This window comes from Grammomys surdaster, unplaced genomic scaffold, assembly GCF_004785775.1.
Source record: "Grammomys surdaster isolate TR1022 unplaced genomic scaffold, NIH_TR_1.0 1136, whole genome shotgun sequence".
NCBI lineage: Eukaryota > Metazoa > Chordata > Mammalia > Rodentia > Muridae > Grammomys > Grammomys surdaster.
This window is the reverse complement of record NW_021605555.1, coordinates 759,143-780,469: the sequence shown is the minus strand read 5'-3', so window position 1 is coordinate 780,469 and position 21,327 is coordinate 759,143. Positions and strand designations below refer to the sequence as shown.

Here is a 21,327-nt window from a genome sequence, read left to right as displayed (position 1 = left end):
AAAAAAAAAAACTACATCTCAGCTTCTGAAAATTGACCCCCTGGGCAACAACATTCCACCCCCCCCCACACCATCCCACTCCACACCATCCCACCCCATCCCATCCCACCCCATCCCACTCCACCCCATCCCATCCCACCCCACCCCACCCCACCCTACCCCATCCCACCCTATCCCATTCCAAACCAGAAAACCCTACCTGCTGTGATTGGCAGCTCCTGTTAGGAACACCACAACTTAAAGTAGGGTGAAGTGGGTTCCATCCAACAAGGCCTTCTAGGCATTGGTACACTGCTCTCTATCAAACTCTTGGCCCTTTTCTGTGATCAACACTGTAGGCTCCAGCCTAGGCAGGGTTTTACTATTTACCTGGTTAGGTAGACACAGACTTAGAATAAATAATCCAAGCTACATCTCAGTTTCTGGTAAGGAAAAGTAGGAGATAGGGCTTCTAAAGAGTGTGCTTTCACTTGTGAAGATGAGTGGGGACAGTGACTGTTTGTCCCCACGGGGTCATTAGCTTGTCCTTCTCTCGGCTTCTTTTTCTTGTACATGCCTTTGCCTGGCCACCTTTCTGGAATAGTCTCTCAGCTTATTGTTTTCTAGTTTCAACAGGTTTTTCTAGATAAAATGACTTCTTTCTCAGCCATCCTTCTGTGTAATTGTAAGCGAGCAATTCTCAACCTCTGGGCAAGCCTCTATCTCCAAAATATTTACATTACTATTCATAACAGTAGCAAAACTACAGTTATGGAGTAGCAATGAAAATACTCTTTGGTTGGATTATTTGGTTGGTTCCACAACTTGCAGAACTGTATTACAGGGCCACAGCATTAGGAGGGTTGAGAATGAGTGCTGTAACTGTTTTCATCATGGCCATCTCTGTGACTGCCAATCTTTCCTGGAATATTTATTCTCAAGCTTCCTTGGAGACATAAGAGAGGTAGCCATAAAGAGACAAAAGCCGTGCAGTCGAGTCTCCAAGGAAGCTTGAGAATAAATAAACAAATAACCCATACTTATGTTATCTTTCTGAAAATAATAAGGACTGATATTTAGGATGCGATATCAACACTATATAGCTGGTTTAGTGCCTACAAGGTAATAATACATAGTTATTTAGAATTAAGGGACAGGCTTGCTTTCTCATAGTTATGAATGATTTGTTTTGGTATATAACATACCCAAATTATTTAAATTGAGGTATTCCTAGAGAAAAACAACTCTAGAATTTCTGATAGAAAAATTAATTTCCTGAATGATGGTTGAGGAGACTTGTTCATTCATTCCCTTAGTATTATAATATGATTAAACAATGCAAAACCTTATTTTCATTTTTATGATTTTAAATGTAGAATGTTTAATTGTAGTCAGAAGTAAAACATTGGTCATTTCCTTGTCCCTTTCTTCCAGGTATAAACCAAAAAGCAGGTATAAGCCTGTTTTCAAGCTCCCAATGACCAGTGGGGTGGACATAACCAGCCTGTCAGCAGTAAACGACTTTTATTCCCGTATCCTTCCTCTCAGTCTGTTGATGTGCCTTGCACTGAGCATTGCCTTTTGACAAAGTCTGTTTTGGGTATTTGAGAAGCCCCAGGTGTCATCTGGACATAAAAGTCAGATGAATGGTTCTCCTTGTGGAATATGGGATCTTTTGTAGTAATTATAGATGGAATAACCTTATCTTAATAGTTAGAAGCCCTCTCAAGGAAGAACAGTTTGGGCCATGCCGTAGAAGGACAAGCTCATAAGACTTATCTGTATTTACTGAGTCATGTGTCATCATTTAGTAACCTGTCATTCTTAGTAACCTGTCACACTTGCGATAGGCATTCTTGGATTATGTGGACTGGACTGGCAAAACTTATAGCAGTTGCCATGTGACAGAGCATGGTGCTGCATCTACAGCTTATGCTGATGAAAAGCCACAGAGGTACTGCGTCTACAGCACAGGGGGCTGTGCAGGGCCTCACGCTGCTAGGCTCTGTCTTTTCTTCTTTAACTTACACTATGAGTTTCAGTGGCTGTGGGTGTCTCCACTTTGTCTCATACCATGTGCTCTCCTACTCACAGTGGACTCTGCTTCCTCTTCTTCTCTTGCCCAAGCTGGGAGTCAGGTGTGATAGAGTCGCACTGTGTATCTTCCCTGGAACTTCAGAAGTTCTTTAGTAATTCTCCATTTCTGAGTCTTGTGAGGGTCCATTTTTTTTTTTTTGTAATAAGGTAGGGAGAACTGTGTGTTCATAGGTGAGACTGCTGAGAGGACCCTTGACTGACTTGCTGCAGACATCATACTCACAGCTGGCCGGGACCGGACTGTGGAAGTTTTTGACCTCAATGCTGGTTGCAGCGCTGCAGTGCTGGCTGAAGTCCATTCTCGGCCCGTCCATCGAATTTGTCAAAATAAAGTGAGTTTGTACATAATATATGCATTAATTAAAAGCTTTGAGCTGAAAGTGTTTAACAATGATAAACATGGTATGATGCAATTTTGTGACTACTGCCAGATCCAATATTAGCTTTTTCTGACTGCCAAACTATGCTAAACTTTCTTTGGTAGCTATAGATAGCTCAAAGATTTATTATTATATTTTAATGTTTTTAAACTATGGTGTTTATGTGTATCTGTGTGGGTACCAGTTTCCTTGGAGGCCAGAGGAATTGAATTCTCCTGGAGCTGGAGTTAAAGGAGCTTATAGGTTCCTCTGTATGGGTGGTTGGAACCAAACTCGGGTTCTCTAGAAGAGCAGGTTGTGGGCCATGTCTCCAGCCCCTGCGGGTGTATTGACAACATTGCATGGCACTTTTTGCTCGTTATCTTTGACTAATTGTGAATCTGTGTAAATATCTGTGGCTAGCAGTGGCATCTTCATGTAAGCTGGGGTGGGTCTGGATGCCCATGTGATGGTGGGGATGAATGACAGTCATGTACACTGCAGACTGTGACAGTCTCTGAGTCACAGCTTCTCCCTGAGATGTCAGATATAGTTATCCTCTTTCACATATTGTGAGTTTTAAAGATGTGCTCAGGTGCCTTGGAGGCTGAGGTTAACAGTCTAATGGACTAAGTACTCTCTGAGGTTTCTATTGCTGTGATTTGCCTTGTCCAAAAGCAAGTTGAAGAGGAAAGAGTTTATTTCAGCTTATAGTTTATGGTTCCATCATGGAGGGAAGCCAGGGCAGGAACTAAGATAGGGACCTGGAGACAGAAACAGATGCATAGACTTTGGAGGAGTTTATTGGTTTGCGTCTCCTTGCTTAGCCTACAGTTTTATACAACTCAGAACCACCTGTCTAGGAGAGGCACCACCCACAGGGGCTGGGCTATCGCATATTAATCATTAATCAAAACATTCCCCACAGACTTGCCTCTGTTGGAAGCATTTTCTTAGCCTAGGCTCCTCTTCCCAGATAACTAGTTTGTGTCAAGATGACAAGACAAAGCTAAACAATAACAAAAACAACCAACAAGGGCATTCATTACCTAAAGAGCATCTAATACATGAAATATGCTGATTTTTAAAATGATCTGTGTGCATATGTGATGTATGTATGTGTTTGTGTGTGAGTGTAAACATGTAGCATGACACACATGTGGTCAGAGGAAAATATTGAGTGATAGTCCTTGACTTCCATCTTATTTGATGCATGGCCTCTCTGCTGTTTGCCACTGCACTTTGTACTCCAGGCTAGCTGCCTGCAAGCTTCCAGGAGATCTGATTCCCTCTCAGTGTGGGAGCAATGAGATTACAGGCAACTTTCCTCACACCCAGTTCATGGGCTCTAGAGATCTGAATTCAGTCAGTCAAGCTTGCAAGGCAAGTGCCTTCACCACTGAGATGTCTTCCTGCTATCTGTTTGTTTTGTGTTTGACTAAGATGTGATTTTTATTTTCGAGGCAGTATCTCATTAAGTCACTCAGGCTTGTCTGGAATTTGCAATCTTTCAGTGCTAGGGCTAGGATACTTCCCCACAAGTTACTGGCCAAAAGGCCTCAGAGGCCCCCAAGTAACCCAGGCTGTTACCATTACTTTTGACTTCCTACTATAGCTAGACGGTGAGACCCATTGCTGAAGACACTATACACTGTGAATGTAGGACATTGATAAATCAAGCTGGAAATATCCTGGAAACTAGCTTCCTTCTGGCTACCTATCATAGTTAGGTGCTATGCAGGCCACCTGTCTAGTAGTGACCCTGCACATTATAATACTAACCTACTAGACAAGATGTTTTCCCTGGTGCAATAATAATAGCATTGCTATGGGAGTGACCAACTGCTTTCTGGTTGGATTTGAGGCTTGTTTCACAGGAAAGAATTCAGTCCTAGTAGTGTAAACCTGGTCACAGAGCCCATGGCTCAGAATATCATCGGAAGGGGAAACTACTGAGGCCATTTTGCTAAATGAACATGTTGTTGAGCTGCCTTTTAAATATTTATGTTTGTACCCATAGACTAATAATGTTCTAAACCTTGGTCAGAGAAGCTTCCTTTTGTGTGTATATGTGATGTTTGTATGTGTTTAGGCTACCATCAGTGCAGACTCATGGTTTGCCCAAGTGCTGAGAGCAAGAGACATTTGAGTGTTAACCTCTAAGTAGGACATCTAGAGCAAACCTTTCTCCTCCTGCCCCATGGGCCCAGAGGTGGGGGATCGGAAGTTGTGCTGTGAAACACTGTGCTCTGGATATGACATGGTCACTGCTTACAGCAGCTGTGGCTACCTGCACAAGATCAAGCCAGTTATACTCCAGCATGGATGGGAGAGGGGCATGCAAGGCTCTGCCCAGGGTGAGGAGCTATTATCAATCAGTGGCTGCTAGAAGAAGGGGATGGTGACTTCTCTGTGGGATTGTACTCCTGCTAGTTTGCCCATGCTCTGATGGATGCCCCATAGCCATGTACATAACACTGGCACCACTAACCTGACCTAGTGGGACATGAATAGCAAGAATGTGAAGGTGGAAGGGACTATTGAGAAGGGTCAGGAGGAAGCAGAGGGGTTTGGGTTGGGTGTGTGTGTGTGTGTGTGTGTGTGTGTGTGTGTGTGTGTGCAATTGTGAAGGAGTACAACATTTCTTAAGATCTTCTTAAGAGCTCCCTGTTCTTTAGCTGAAACAAAAGTGCTAGCTGACTTAAACATTTTCAGTAATTGATCTCTTTGATGAGATTAGATTTCATTTTAATCTTGTGTTTAAAATGGTCTTTTCTTTATTTAAACAATTTGTCAAATGCTTAAATTCCATCAAATGGAGTGGAAAAGCAGTTACATTTGTCTCTGTGTACCTACCATTCATGTTTGTGAATATGTATGTGTTTATACACTGCCTATTAACTTAAAATGTCTGTAGAAAGGTACTTTAATTGCTATTCCTATATTGATAGGTGCAAAGCAAGCAGGGTTCTTGAGCTGAGTAATTCAAAATCTCATCAGAAGAATGTATAATCACACAGACTCAAAGTCCATCTGCTTAAACACATGTGGACAAAGGGTAGAGAACATAGGGAGGTACCAGGAGTTTGTCCATAGGACCAGAGTGCAGGAAGTAGACATTGGTTGTTATGTTCTGGTAGCAAAGCAAAGGGAGGAATGGACAAGAGATACTGACTGGAACATAAACATTCCCTGGGTTGGTGGACCCTGATCAGGACCTTGATATTTACTCTGGTTGGCAGCAGCCATTGCAGAGTTGGATTGTGAACAAGATTCAAGCATTGCGTATGATCATGTAGTTTGTAGCAGCTATGGATTTCAGGACCAGCTGTTAGAGGTTGGCCTAGCTATTAGACACTAGTGACAAGGATGTTCAGGGAATGTGGAGTAACTAAGAGGGTACTCAGCACAGTGACTGAACTTTGCATATCTCTCTCTCTCTCTCTCTCTCTCTCTCTCTCTCTCTCTCTCTTTCTCTCTCTCTCTCTCCCTCCCTCCCTCCCTCCCTCCCTCCCTCCCTCCCTCCCCTCCCTCCCCTCCCTCCCTCCCTCTTTCTCTTTGGGGTGGAGTCTGAGCTTGATGAGCATAGGATGCTGCCCCTTGGGGTAGAGTAGAGCTGTCACTGCTGAGAGGGAATGTATGTGGGATTACTGGGCTTCTTTGGAGGCCTGGGCCTGCTGTTACCTGGTTGCTTCTTAGTCACTGTTTGCTTTCTGTGCTCTGCTCTGAGGTGCTGGAGTAACCCATGAGATGTGTTTGCTTGCTCTGTCAGTGTCATGAGTGTGGCATGCCATGAAGGAAGAGGAGTGCATGATGCATGTGGTCCTGCAGATGGCTTACCTGCTCTGCTGTAGAATGAGAAATCCTGCTCTCAGCTTCCCTGCTGTGCCACAGCATCCAGTGCTTCTCACTCTGGCAGAAGCAGCTCATTCCTCCTTCAACAGTGGAACCTGGTGTTTCATTTCCCACACATAGAGTTAGGATCGTTTTGACTTTTGCAGTATCTACTGGCCTGGCTCTCTTCCCTTGGGTAGTGTCACAGGCCTATCCTACCCCCAACCCCAAACCTGCCTCCTCCAAGTTAAGAGGGTTCAGCAGGAGCTGAATCAGCCCTGCTTCAAGTCTCCCAGGCCACACTCAATCTGGGTGCCCCTCCTTTAACAGCTAAACACTTTGTGTAACCCTTCCTCAGAAGGCACATCCTCTGCTCACAAGTCTGCCATGACTCTTATGACAGGGCTGAGACAGGGACAGCAGACTATGGATGGTACTCAGACTTAGGGAAACCTGTTGTTACTCTACAGACAGAGCCAGTGCTGGCCAGGCAGGCAGTAGACTCTGGATTTGGTGTATTGTCAGATGGTAGATAAACCCTGAAGATGATATTCCCTTCAGAGGGCACCAGGACAGTGGCAGGCTCTGAAATAGGCTTATTATGCATCAATGTCAAAGTGTTCTAAGAAGATTTGGTGATTCTGCTCCATTTTACAGGGAAGTCCTGCAAGCCATCAAGGGTGTGAGGAAGCATGGCCTGGCCTGTTCCCTTCCTGGGTGATGGTTCAAGGCATTCTTTTCTCTGAGGAATCTTCCCATCGAATGTGTCTGCCTGAGGCTTGAAGAGCTATCGCATGCTTCTATACAGCGCCTGCTGTGTGCTCAAGTGCTACCCATGTGGCCTTGTGGACTGGCAGTCCTTTGAGAGCCACTATGGTGTGCTCTTAAATGGAAGGTGCTTTGTTAGGAAAAACAGCTCTTTTTAATGGGGAAATGACTGGTTTAACTTCCTGAAAATAAACATATGATGGAATGCAAGGAGCGAGTATGAGGTCACTGAGACTGGCACCACATCTAGTGGTTTGTTTTCTGAAGATGCCTCTTTAATTTTCATACACGGACACAAAGCACATTAGAGCAGTCAGACTCACCGCAGCCATGTGGGTGCTGTGGTTTATGAGGTCCTTCAAGTCCAGGCACAGACATATCTAGGTTATACTTGACCCAGATAGCACATTTCAGTAAATATAAAGTAGGCCAGTACTCACTCTGTGAAGCTTAGGACTTAAAGTGGTCACTCCAGTCAGTGCCAGTGAGGCCTCTCTTGAGTGTTCCCATGTACCACCTAGAGCTAAGTTCTAAGGATGTCTTCCGGTGTTAAACTGGACAAGTAGGGTTTAATTCATAGTTCTATATTTATAGAATTCCCCTGATCTGGGTTGATCATTTCTATTGCTTTTCTATCACTGTGTATTACATCATAAAATTATTTATTTTTAGATTGAAAATATTGTCTTAATGTATATTGGTATCTTAAAATCATATCAGATACTTCTTTATTTAAAAAGCTTTCTAAGAACACTTGACAAGTATTCTAGTTACCTTAACCTTGCTATGGATAAAATACTGACAATAACAACTTAGGGGAAGAAAAGATTTATTTGGCTTATACTTCTGGGCACTGTCCATCATTGAGAGAAGGCAGGAACTCATGTGTGAACCTGAAGGCAGGCCTGCTTATTGCACACAGCCTTACTCTTGACCAGGAAACTCATTTGCCCAGGCAAGAAAGTTAGTAGAAACCATGGTGGAGTATTTCTTAATGGAATGTAGATACTCTCATGCTTAGCCAGCTTTCTTATATAGCCCAGGACTATGTGCCCTGTGAATGGTACTGTCTACGGCAAGCTCTCCTATACCAATTGACAATCAAGACATATCACAGGACAATCTGTTCTGGGCAATCCTTCAGTTGGAGCTTTGCTGTAGGATTAACTAAAGTGAGCTTCCCAGCTGTGATACCACTGTGTATCAGATTTCTTGACTCTAAATAGATACTGGTTTGTTTGCTAAAAGGATGAAGAGCTAAAGAAGTGTGAAGAATGCTCTCTGGCACAGTTAATCCTTAGAGTGTGGCTTGTTACCACTGAACCTAATATAAGCTTTCATTTTCTGTTTGTAAATGAAGAATGACTTCTAGGTCCATCTTATATTTAGTTTGTTATAGTATTTCAAGTAGTCTTCTGAATTACAGTGTGTTTAAGGAATATTTTAAGCTAAATGGCTTCTCTGGTGGTGCTCAGTTGTTTTACACAGCCATCTTTCTTCTGGGGGATCACCAGAGTCATCAGATGTCAACACCTGGACTTGCAGAGTTTTTACTCCTAGTGACATGTAGGGTCCTGTGGAACATAGTCATGGGTTTGATTGCCAAGGTGTAGCTCAATGTTCTTGATTTTTATTTTCTCCATCTGGTGACAGGGATCATCCTTTATAGCTCAGCAGTCTCTGGCATATAACCTTTTCCTGACCACAGCTGTTGGTGATGGGGTTCGACTATGGGACTTGAGGAACCTGAGGTAAGACCAGCCTGCATCGCAGCACTGCCCTGAGGGAAACTGGAGCTGAGCTGGGGATGCAACCTGACCCTTGTTACAAATAATACAAGGCGGTGACTAGTCTGTGTATGCTCTGGAGAGGACTGGCTTCTATACAGTTTTGATGTAGTCACTTTGGGGTGGTGGAGCATGGGTGCTAGCCTATTCTCTGAGGGCCATTACACGCAGCTTCTGAGAGTCAGAGATGTGAGGGGGGCAATTACAGTATAGTTATGGCCATCCCAGATTCGGATTCCTGTCAAACATGTCTTGCTTACACTGGACACCTGTACTGGGCTCACACAGCTCCTTTGGAAACTGCACTGATAGTACTTCACCTTGGGCTGCTTGATCTCCCTCTCCTGAAGATGTTTCTATTTAAGCGTTAGCCTTTATCCTCTGATAGTTACAGTATGGCAAACCATCACTATTAGAGCATATGTAATGTAATAAAACTGACAAATGTTAATATATGTTCATAGTACACAGCTATTCATAAGGAAACATGAGCAGTGTGCTTGCTTTGTTCTTTGTCAGTAGAAGAAATATCGAAGCCCCACCCAGCATTAATTATATGGCATAAGTGAGATCTTGCCTACTCCTCAAGGACTCTGTTTGGCCTCAGCATGCTCCACGGTGCCCACTAGGTGTTGACCATGCTTGTTGGTGCTGGAGGTTCCCACCTTATAAAGTTGCACAAATCATGAACTTATCTCCATGAGGGGGCTTATGTAGTACTTGGTAAGTGCTTGAGGAACTCAGTCCTCTTATTCGAGTGCTACACTTCCCCTAAAGCTGTGGGCTATTTCTCTACATAATTTGTGATTTTAGGAGATTGGTTTGAAAAATTTATAATAATATCCAGAAAATGCTTATTTGACATTTCTCATATATAAAGGTGGATTCACTCTTAGTTTTGCCATCTGTGGGAGTTTATTATTTTTGAAAAAAGTTTAAATTATTTTAAAGATCCCCTTGATTATATACCATTTGATAATTCTCAGCATGAAGTTTTTTCAAGGATGTAGTTTGGGGTAGAGTGTTTGTCTAGTATGTAAAAAAGCTGGGGTTTGATTCCCAGCGCACACACAAACATCAAAGATTTTTTTTTTTTTAGATATTAGCTTGTTCATTTTGTAAAGGAAAATGTGTTGGTATCTTTTAATGTGTCTTAAGATGTAGCAACTAGTTTTCACTCAACTCTTTCTTTTTACCCTTGCAGGTGTGTGCGCTGCTTTGAAGGGCATCCAAACCGTTCTTACCCTTGTGGAGTTGCTTTTAGTCCTTGTGGAAGGCTCATGGCTTGTGGTGCAGAGGACAGACATGTACGTGTGTATGCTTGGTCTGACTGTAGGATTTCTAGGTGGTGTTATCAAATAGACCTTGAGCCCCATTAAGTGCTGCTATAAAAATCTACTTCATGCCTAACAGTATTTTAAAATAGTTACCCAGCATCAGAAGTCCATAATAGTAAACTGTGACTGCAAATGGCTCATTTTTACTGAGCCAATACACTCTCACATCCGTCACTCATTTCTTCATGTATTAGTCATCTCAGACATGGGTATGTGCTCCACGAACGACTGTAACATGTGGTGTAGGAGTGACAAGGTGTTGACGTGAAATGTTACACATAAGTGCAGCTCATGTGTAACAAGGCGTTCTCTGTCTCTATCGGGTTCGTAGAGAACTGCATGCTCTTCTCAGTGTAGTTGTCTCTCTTCCTCTCCACCTTTCCTCTATGCCAGATCCACATCTCCTGCAGATGTGGAACGCAAAGATCTTATAGTGTCCCAGGGCTGTGGAACACATTGCCACATAGCTGGAGGCTAAGCCCACAGAGGAGGCCAGCTCCCTCATGACTTTGATGCTCCTTGGCTGGACACTATGCTGTCCCTCCCTCCTCCTCCACTGTGTGCCTCAAATTGCTCAGAAAGGCCACTTGATGGTCACTTGTCTCCTATAAAGTGTCCTCATAAAATTCCATATTGAGAATCACATGAGGCACAAAAGTGGTAATACCCAAACAAGAACCTGGGTCTGAGCTGAAGGATGCTTATGAGGTACTGGTGTGGGATAATGAAGTACACAGCACTCCTTGTTCTAACCCAGCCCCTCAACATAGTCTCCAAATGAGCTCAGGCTTCCATGGGAGAAGAAAGACACCACTGTCAGCAAGCAGGGCAGGATATCAAGATGGTAAGATGTGTGAATACTCAGCTGATTTCTTCTCAAGGAGATGCAAATCAAGATCAGTGGTCACTGAAATCATAGAGATAAAAAAAAAACGGACAGCTTAGAAAAGACAAGACATATAACTGGTACTTTAGCCATCATTCATTGGTTTCTCTGGAATACTGCCAAACTATTTTCAAAAACAATGGCAAACTTTACTATGAAGCTTTGAAGACTTATGCATCATTGACTATACTTCTGTTTGAGTCTACCATCATTTCTTACAACCTCTTTGCGACTGACACTTTGCATTTAAGTAACATAAGCAGAGAAAAATGTTTTCTGAGAAGGTCACTGGTTGGCTTCGTATGTGCTGTTTTATGTCATAGTCCTTTGGCTTTTTGCAGAAATGAGTGTTTAGCATTTAAGCAACATATTGTTCCACTGTCACAAAAAGGAAGCTATACAGTGCTTTGGTTATTCATTTATCACGTTGGAATGAAAGTGATGGCCATTCTACTTTTTCAGACAGCATTTAGAGCAGTAATTCCCAACCTGTAGGTTGAAACTCCTTTGGAGATCACATATCAGATATTTTGCGTATCAGATATGTATGTTACAATTCATGACAGTAGCAAAATTACAGTTATGAAGTAGTAACAAAATAATTTGTGGTTAAGGAGTCAACTACAATATGAGGAACCATATTAAAGGGTCACAGCATTAGGAAGGTTGAGAGTCAACCTTCAAATCAATGGATTTGTAGTGTTTTATTGTGCATGCCTCTATGTTCTATATGAAAGGACATTTGCAAAAACTGTACCTGAAGATTAACAAAAGAATCAGTAGAGGCTTAAGTGAGAAGAATAGACATTTGTTTTTTTCAATAAGGACATGGGCATTGGCCAAATAGTAAAAACTCTATATTCCTTTCACCTGGTATATAGCAGATATTCAGTAATATATAAATGTAAAACAAGTATAAGCATCTTTTTGTTTATAAATTGTCTTCACTATACAATTCAAAGATTTATCACATATTTGTGATGTATTAAAAACTACAAGTATAATTCAGTCCCCTCAAGAAGCATAAAATCTATAGAAAAGAATTCACAGCACCTTTTTTTTTTTTGGAATATGCTGAGGCATCCTTGAGGTTGTTTACAATAGGACCTAGCTGTATAGCTCAGGTTGACCCTTCTGCCTGAGCCTCCCAGCTTCTTTGTCCTCACAGCATAAAATCAGAAGTGTCCAGAGTCTAAAGGGACTCAACTCACCCTCTGATCGTGATAGTAATCCAATCCTGCAGGTCCTATTGTAAAGAACCCCACTTAAACGAGTGACTCATATCCAGCATAGTTTTCCATAGAAAAGAATCCTGTCCATAATACCTTCCAAAATTTCCCTTCAAAGAAAAATTAAATAGAAAGGACTAGTTTTATAGAATGAAAATAGAGAAATATTTCAAGAGTTCCCTTATAGGAAAGTGGCAGGCTCAGGGAATTTTTACTCTACTCTTAAATATCAGCAAGATTCAATAATACCCATTTCAAATCATAAATATCTAAACAATGTATCATGTTTATTCTTTTTCAGTGAATATAATTGATTTTAAAAACGTCACAATCTTTCAGAGAAAAGCTGTGTTTAACTTATGAATATCAATGAAAAAGTTTGAAATGACACAGGAACAAACACAACCTAATAACATGTTGATAGCAGTGCATCACACCAAGATGGGTTTATGTCAAGAAATGCAGAATGATCAAATACCAAGAAATCTACTAGTACAAACTTAGTGTATTAATAACTGACAGTAAAAGTAGAATCCTTTAAGTATCTCCATAGAGGCGGAAAAGTCATTGTAGTGGAATCCTAGACTTATTCATAAATCATCCAGAAGGAGCACATCTATTAATTCTCTGTTAAAATGACAGAATGCTTATCTTAGCTTGAAGCTAACATGTTCCTTAGAAAACAGAGGCAGTCCATGGATGAGAACACTGAAGTCTGTCACTGTTTAGCAGAGTATCAGAGCCACTTTCTTGCTCTTTTAGACAAGGCAACTCATGGATGTCATTATGGAGAGGCACAGTGAAGCCTTCTCTGTTTGTAGCAGAAAGATTGTATATTTAGAAAATCCAGAAGAAGTAATGACCTTTATGAACAAGAAAGGAAAGAAAGTATTAGTTTGAAAAAAATTCATTTTCCTCCATAGTAGACTTGAAGAAACTTGGTATTAGATAAAAAGATTCTGTACTCTGACAAACCAATAGTCATCTGGTTTGATTGATCAGTTAACTAACTTGTGAAAGGAATTTAAGTGGGAGAGCTTGTCCCTCCCATTATGGTGACACTAGAGAGGCTTTAAGAGTAAATCAGTGGATTGTTTCCAAATAAAAGAGCGAATAGATTTCCCATATCTGACATGAAGAGTACTTAAAAGCAACCCCACTCCAACTGTCTCATTCAGCATCCTACTCTGGTCTCTGGATGCTATCCCAACTCACAGATACCAGATAACTCTGGTGAACAGGTGAATCAGCTCTGCATCAGAAGACATGAGGAAAGCCAAGGATACCTGAGCCAAATGATAGAAAAAAGTATGAGGGTGTTGAGGACATGTGGTGAAGTCATAGAAAGAACAAGGCCATGACAGAAGCCATGCAATGAGGCTATAGAAGAGAAGCAGAAGGGTATCCTGGTCACATAGGGAAGTCCTAGTTGTGAAGCAGGAAGGTAGGCTGGCCGTATAAGCCATTGAGAAAGCATCAAAGGACACTGGCCAGGGGAGGAGTAGATAGATATCAAAGAAAGAACTACAGTTGATTTTTAAGACATCACTTAAAAAATTTATATGCCCAAGATAATAGCTAGAACCACAAAGACAAAGTAGAGCCAGCACACCAAACCAGAATGATGGTTTGCATCATTGATTGGTCTGCAGAATGATGATGCACAATCCGCATACCAAAGCTTACTGCCCAGGTTGGTCTCCTGCAGAATGATGACAGCACAGTTCTCATGTCAAGGCTTACTTTTTAAGAGAAGGAGTGACATTTGTCTGGTCTTTATGTGGAGTGTATGTCTAGTTACCCATGTATCCTACTTGATGACAGATAGCTGTTTTTCAGAGATTTCTGGGCAAGTAGGGATGAGTGGTAGAATTAGAGAATCTTTGAAGTCTTAAATGAAGGAAGGGATTTAGGCAAATGTCAAAGACTGATGGCCCAAAAGTAGCTTGGATAGACACTTCTCTGTATGGTCTTTAGGCCTATGCCATCAATACAAAGGAAAAGCAAACAGAACCACCAGGAGATACTTGACATTCATCAAAAAGACAAGGGTCAGGTCTGGAGAGGTAGCTCAGGCCTTAACAGCCAGAAGGACAAGGGGGAGATAGGACTGGAGAAGCAGCTCAGATGTTAGAGTGTGGGCTCTTCTTGATCTCTAACAGCTATGTTGGGCAGCGCACAACTGCCTGTAACTTCAGTCTTAAGGTATTTGGCTTCCATGAGCATCTTCACTCACATACATGTGCCTCTCAACAGATGTGTGCACATCCACAACTAAAAATAAAATACTTCTTAAAGATGGGGGATGACAAATGTGGGTGAGGATGTGGAACATTGGAACCACACACATTGTTGCCAGAGGTGTAAAGTATGCAGACAGTATGGTGTGCCCTCACAAAACAAAAACAAAGTACAGTCCTCCCTCCACAGCTACCCTCTTATTCACCAATCTCACTCCTGGGTATTTATTCAAAGAATTGGAATCAGTAGCTCAAAAAGATAATTGTATCTCTGTGTTCATGGCAGGACTGTCACACCTGTGAAAATACAAGCCCAGCATCCACCAGCAGGCTGGAGGTGGGGGACCTGATCCAAATGATGCTGGCTTGGCCTGGCTGTGTCATATCTGAAGCAGCATCTGCCTAAGATATACAGAGATGAGGAAAATTGTACTTTACAAATGAGAAAAACAGATATTTCATTCCTCTACTTTACAGTGTAGCAGAACTCCATTTGTAGACTTTACTTCAGAACCACCATTTAGCCACTGATAGAGCCACTAGGAAGTTTCATACTGGAAGAGCTCCCCCCACCCCCCGCCATGGGAAGAAGAATCAATTCCAATGGGATTCTTGTTACATGGCTGTTTCTTTTATTAGCAGCAGACTTTTAGAGAATGCCTTCTGCATACCCATGACATCCCAATAGGATAGACTACTAGATTTTGTCCTTCAAATGAAGTGTTCAACACAAACTCTAGATGTGTATCATATACATGGTATGTTAGTTTGAATGAAAAAAATCTCTCCATGGGCTTATGTGTTTAAGTATCTGGGTCGTACTTGATGACACTGTTTGGGAAGGTTATGGAACCTTAGCAAATGCTACCTTGCTACTATATAACCTGGGCAAGCTGGGGAAAGTTTATAGCCTTACCCCACTTCATATTCTCTCTCTACTTCCTGTGTGTGGGTGAACATGTAACCAGCCAGTTCTGGTTTTTGTCACCTGATACTATCCTTCTCTACCATGTAGTCTGTAACCTTAAGCTAAAATAAACTTTTTCCTTTAAGTTGCATGGGTTATGGTATTTTCTCACATCAACAGAGAAGTAACTACTACACATGGGAAGTGTAGCCGATTCTGGTAGAGATACTTCCCAGTTAATGGCAGAAAGCCACAAAGTACTTATATTCTAACCTGAAGGTACCCAGTTTTCTCAGGCTAAAGACAGGGACAATGTGGCATCTTCTCTTGTAATGTGGAACTTTAAAGTAGGGTTGGCATGCAAAGGCTGTGCACCTTTCTAAGTATCAGTCATCAAATATGAATACTTGCTTCACACTATTCAGAGGGAGTCACAGAGGCTTATGACAGGAAGTGAAGAGTGTGCACACTTAGTTCACAGGACCATGAATGGCAGGCAGGACTTAGCCTGGGACTGAAACATCACCTCCTATCCCACATCACGTGCAGTCTATTCATGCCCAGCAGAAACTTACAGCAGGCACTGAGATGGCAGGGCCTTATGACAGGAAGTAGAGGATATGCCTTCATTTAGAGGTGAGAGGGGCTTTGTGACTAAGTCCTGTGATTTGGCTGGCACCATGTCAGTCTTGTTAGCTGTCACTGTGTTCTGGGTAAGCCTCAGAGCATAGCTGGGACATGGTTTGGAGCTGATCAGCAGCCCTGTCAGCCCAGAATATCTGTTTGTCTTGTCTCCTAGGCTTATGTGTATGAAATGGGCTCGAGCAGCTTTCTGTACCGTCTTGCAGGACACACAGATACAATTACTGAAGTGGCCTTCAACCCAGCAGCTCCACAGGTACAGTCTCCTCCCAGCGTGAACAGGGCCTCTCCAGTTCATACCATCTCCCAGTGTGAGCAGGGCCTCTCCAATTCATACCATCTCCCAGTGTGAGCAGGACCTCTCCAGTTCATACCATCTCCCAGTGTGATCAGGGCCTCTCCAGTTCATACCATCTCCCAGTGTGATCAGGGCCTCTCCAGTTCATGCCATCTCCCAGTGTGAGCAGGGCCTCTCTAGTTCATACCATCTCCCAGTGTGATCAGGGCCTCTCCAGTTCATGCCATCTCCCAGTGTGAGCAGGGCCTCTCCAGTTCATACCATCTCCCAGTGTGATCAGGACCTCTCCAGTTCATATAGTCTTACTTGTGGGCTTGGCCTCTCCAATTCCTACAGTCTCCTATGTGATCAGGACCTCTCCAGGCCATATTGTCTTGTGGCACATTTAAAAGATGATCAGAGTTTATTTTGATGTAATCTTAAGGCATTTAAAAGCACATGCGTCTGGGCACAGTGCCTATAATTTTAGCTCTCCAGAGATTGATGCAGGAGGATCATCCTAAGCCACATACCTGGGTCAAGGTCAGCCTGGGACATATGAGAACCTGTCTCAATGAAAAAGAGATTATATGATAGTTTTGAGTGCCAGGAAAGGAAATTAGGAAGTAAACTTATTGAAAGAGAAATCTATTTTTTTCATTTATTTATTTATTTATTTATTTTTTATTGGATATTTTATTTACATTTCATATGTTATCCCCTTACCCCATCCCCCACCCACCCGGGAACCCCCCCATCTCCTTACCCCTCCTCCTTCTTCTCCGTGGATGTAACCCCCTCCTACCCTCCCAACTCCCACTTCCCCACCCTCAAAATTCCCACCCCCTGGGGCGTCCAGCTTTCATGAGGTCAAGGATCTCATCTTCCACCTGTGCCTGGCAGGGCCCTCCACTCTTACATATTCAGCTGAAGCCCTGGATCCCTCCATAAGTGCTCCCAGGCTGGTGGTTAGGACCCTGGGAGCTGTGGTTGGTTGGTATTGTTGCTCTCCTCATGGTGCCACAAACCCTTTCTAGAATTTTTGTAATTAAATTATTTGTCATTCTGTGTATTTGCTCTTACTGCAATATAGAAAGTTAAATGCACCCATAGATATGGTCCTGTCTAATCTAAATGTGAACACTGTAGACAAGACTCATAAAGCAAGCAGGAGAGAGACTTAAAAAGAATTTGTATGCAGGGAGAGTACTGTAGAATGTAAAGACACGACCTTAATGAGAAAAGGCCAGGAGGAAATAAGACTTGCAAACCAGCTCTGTAGAAAAATAAACATTCTGAAAAATGAAGACAACTTGAAAGTATTCACATTCTGCTAAATTTGAGTGTCAGGAACTTCAGTTTCATCTTGTCTCCTTATGACCAAGGTCCCATTCAGAGAAAAAAAATCATGTTACTGTGTGATCATGTACTTAGCATGCCCTGTGTCTAAGACCATTGTGTTGACCCATGCTTGTCAGTGACATTGCACTGCTGTGATCCAGGGCCTGCTGCAGTGCCTGACACATTGTTGGCTTTGACTCTTGATGTCCTGTCAAATGATATAATCAGTAAAGCTTGCTGTGTGCTTGCCAGAACTCTGTACCACTGAACTGCTGGAGCTGGTGGCTCTGTCACACCCAGTTCCTTCCTGGGCCCTGTCTGATTTTTATGGTCTGGCTTTGGGTTGTAGGTTAGCCACCTCCTTTTCTCTCTGCTGACACCTTCACTTGAGCAGTTGTCATTTCCTGGTATGTTCATGAGTGTCCCTCTTCACCTTCTTTTCTATGATTTTATTCTTGTGTTTGCAAACTATACCACTCTATTTGATTTAGAGTTGCTATGTCCCCTTAAAGAGTTGAGGCTTTGTTATTATGAAGTACATTCTTCTTTAGCCATGGTATTCATACATACAAAAACAGCCATGCTTATTTCTCTCAGTGCTTGGATGATCTGCCTTTTGTATTTGCTTTCTACTACACTATATTTTGATCATTTTCTTTCCCTCTGCCAATTCTTTCCAGCTACTCCCCACCTATATACTCTCCAATGCCATGTACTTTCTTTGAATAAGGAAACAAACATCCAAAATAAAAACAAAAACACTGAAACGTTATCAAAAACAAGCACACACAGAAACCCATGGAGTCTGTTGTGTGTTGTCCAGCTACTCCGGAGCCTGCCATAAGTTGTGGTTGATATGCCCACTGTCACTCAACTAGGAGAATGGATTTTCCCTTCCCCAGCAAGTATCAGTTGCAAATAGCTTCTTGGTTAGGAGTAGGACTTTGTACCCACTTCTACTCCATGCTGGGATTTTGACCAGCTTGAAACAATGTGAGCCTTGTGCAGGCTGCCAGCAGCCTTGTGAGTTTGTTTGTGCATCAGCCTTGGTGTGTCTGAAGGATGCTGTTCCCTTGGGTGTCCTTCCCCTCCTTTTTCCTCACAACCTTTCTGCCTCCACTTAGGGCTGAGTGTTCCAGTATCTTTCACTGTTCTCACATTGTTCAGCTGTAGGCCTCTGTTCATGACTGTTGATTGCAAGAACTTCTCTGATGAGTGTTGAATGATGCACATGGGCACATGTCAACCCAAATTGAGCCTCAGGCTCTTCAGCTTTGCAACTAGAAAGCCACAGGAGAGCAGCAGCCATATGGTCACAGCTTCAGAACCAGAGGCAAGTAGCTTTTTGGTTAGGGCTAGGACTACTTCTACTACTGCCCACTTCTACTCCATGCTGGGATTTTGGCTGGCTTGAAACTATGTGGACAGAACCAGTTTTATGGCACAGGAGAGCAGCATCAACATCACAGCTTCAGTGAGAACCATCACCCAGTTTTTATGACACACAGACTTTACATTCCTGTTTGACCTTAGAAATTCCAGATCATGTGGGAGACATGATTTATTCAGTATTAATGTCATTTAGCATTCATTTTTCATTTTTTGATGATCACATAGAAAGCCACTGTGAGCATTCTTGTGTCACCTTTGGTGTGGATGTGTGTCCTTTCTTCCTTGCCTGAATGTGTATGCTTGTTCAGTCTCAGGATATTGTGCAGCCAATTTCAAGAAAATGGCTAACAACCTGATACCCATCAGTACTGGATGAGGTTCCAATCTTCATACACGTGGCTATATTTAATTTTGTTAATCTTATAAAACTTTAGCCAATAAAGTAGATGTATAGGGTTGTTTTTAGCTTGCATTTATTTCACGGTGATTCTAAACATTTTTTTCATATATTCATAGACCCATTTTTAATTTTTACTATTGAGCTGCCGAACTTTAAAAAATATCTTCTATGGCCATGTGCCATATAAATATGTATGTGCATACATTGCAAATATTTTCATGAGTCTGTTAGGTTTTTTAGGTTGTAATGGTATCCTTTAGTGAATAGAAGTTTTTAATTTTTAGGAAAATTATTCATGGCTAGTATTTTCTACAGGATGTCTAAAAATTCTCTGCAATGATCATCTATTTTCTCCAGGAAATTTAGATTTCTAACTTATATTTTGATCTGCGATATAATCAAGTGTATTAGTGTGTCTTTCTGTATAATGACATTATAGAAGCCTAATGGTTCATGACATCCAACAGTCACCTTTGTTATCCCTCCATCGTGGGTCAGGTTTGGGTGAGGTTCTGCTAGCTCCTTAACTCTGGGACTCATTAGATATGAGTAAGATACCAGCAAGGCTAAAAATCTGTGAGGTTCTTCTCAGAAGACTTCTTAGAAACTATGTGTTGTCCTTATTCCAGACAATACATTGTTTTGTCCTTAGAACCTAGATGAATATGGCATTTAGATCTGTTTATAAATTTTTATTTATATTGATACAAAATTGATACATTATTGTCACAGTATAATTTGTCAGTTTGACACACCTGGGAAGAAGGGAGTGTCAGTTGAGCAACTGTCTCCATTACACTGGTCTGCAGGCAAGCCTGTAGAGCATTTTTAAGAATTGATAATTGACGAAGGGAGCATCCAGCCCACTGTGGGCACTGCTACTCCTAGGCAGGCAGTTCTGAGCTGTATAAGAAAGCAAGGCGAATAAGTGATGGAAAGGGGGGCACACCAGTAAGTGGCACTCCTCTATGGTTTCTGCTCCACTTCCTGCCCCAGGTTCCTGCCTGAATTCCTGCCCTGGCTTCCCTCAGTGATGGACTGAGATCAGGATATATAAGATGGATAAACCCTTCCCTCTCCAAGTTGCTGTTGGTGGTGGTGTTTATTACAACAACAGAAACTGAAATAGTACAATTATGTCCTAGAAAATTGGTAAAATGCAAGTAGTCTCCAAGGAGATATTAAAAATTATCAAATCACCAACTACTTAGAAAAAAATCACAATGAAAATTTTATGTTTTCCGTTCCTTTTAAAAAAAAAAAAACATGTGATTTGAGGAAAAAATATTACTTGAAAATAATGTTTTATAGCTGTCACCTATGGCTGTAGCATATACCTCTTTTGTGTCATTTAATATTTTATGAATTATTGTTTATAATAAATGGTTAGATTTCACACACACACACATACACACACACACACACACACACACATACACACACACACAAATAATAGCAGGGCTGTGAGCTCCTTTAAGGTTTACTGGCTTCTGTCTCCTGCTATGTTTACCCAAGCTGTTGGTGTGTTTTGGTTCTTTGTGGTTATAGTATTGAAGGCCACAGCTCCATGCTGGATACAGGCTGAAGGCCACTGAAATCTTCACTACACAGGAAGACTAACAAAGAGCCTCTTTCCTGGGTACTGTGCATTGTCCAGTCTGTTTGCCTTCCTTTTCTCTTCTCTTCCCCTCCCTTCCCCTCCCCTCCCCTCCCCTCCCCTCTCCTCCCCTCCCCTCCCATCCCCTCCCCTCCCCCTCTCCTTCCTCCCCTCTCCTCTCTTCCCTCCCCTCTCCTCTCTTTCCTCCCCTCCCCCTTCTCCCTCCCCTCTCCTCCCTCCCCTCTCCTCTCTCCC

At 42.2% G+C, this 21,327-nt stretch overlaps 1 protein-coding gene across 2 annotated transcripts in view; it reads left to right on the top strand.

The window, feature by feature from the left end:
- The window catches only part of Wdr27 (WD repeat domain 27), a 118,969-nt gene that overhangs the window by 44,975 nt on the left and 52,667 nt on the right, over positions 1-21,327 (top strand). Inside the window, exons 18-22 of one of the 2 annotated variants that reach the window (XM_028783485.1) lie at positions 1,414-1,511; positions 2,287-2,408; positions 8,691-8,788; positions 10,029-10,131; positions 16,223-16,321. In XM_028783485.1, coding sequence (XP_028639318.1) covers positions 1,414-1,511; positions 2,287-2,408; positions 8,691-8,788; positions 10,029-10,131; positions 16,223-16,321 — 520 coding nt within the window. The remainder of the gene's footprint in view (positions 1-1,413; positions 1,512-2,286; positions 2,409-8,690; positions 8,789-10,028; positions 10,132-16,222; positions 16,322-21,327) is intronic. The other variant, XM_028783486.1, reaches the window with a different exon arrangement.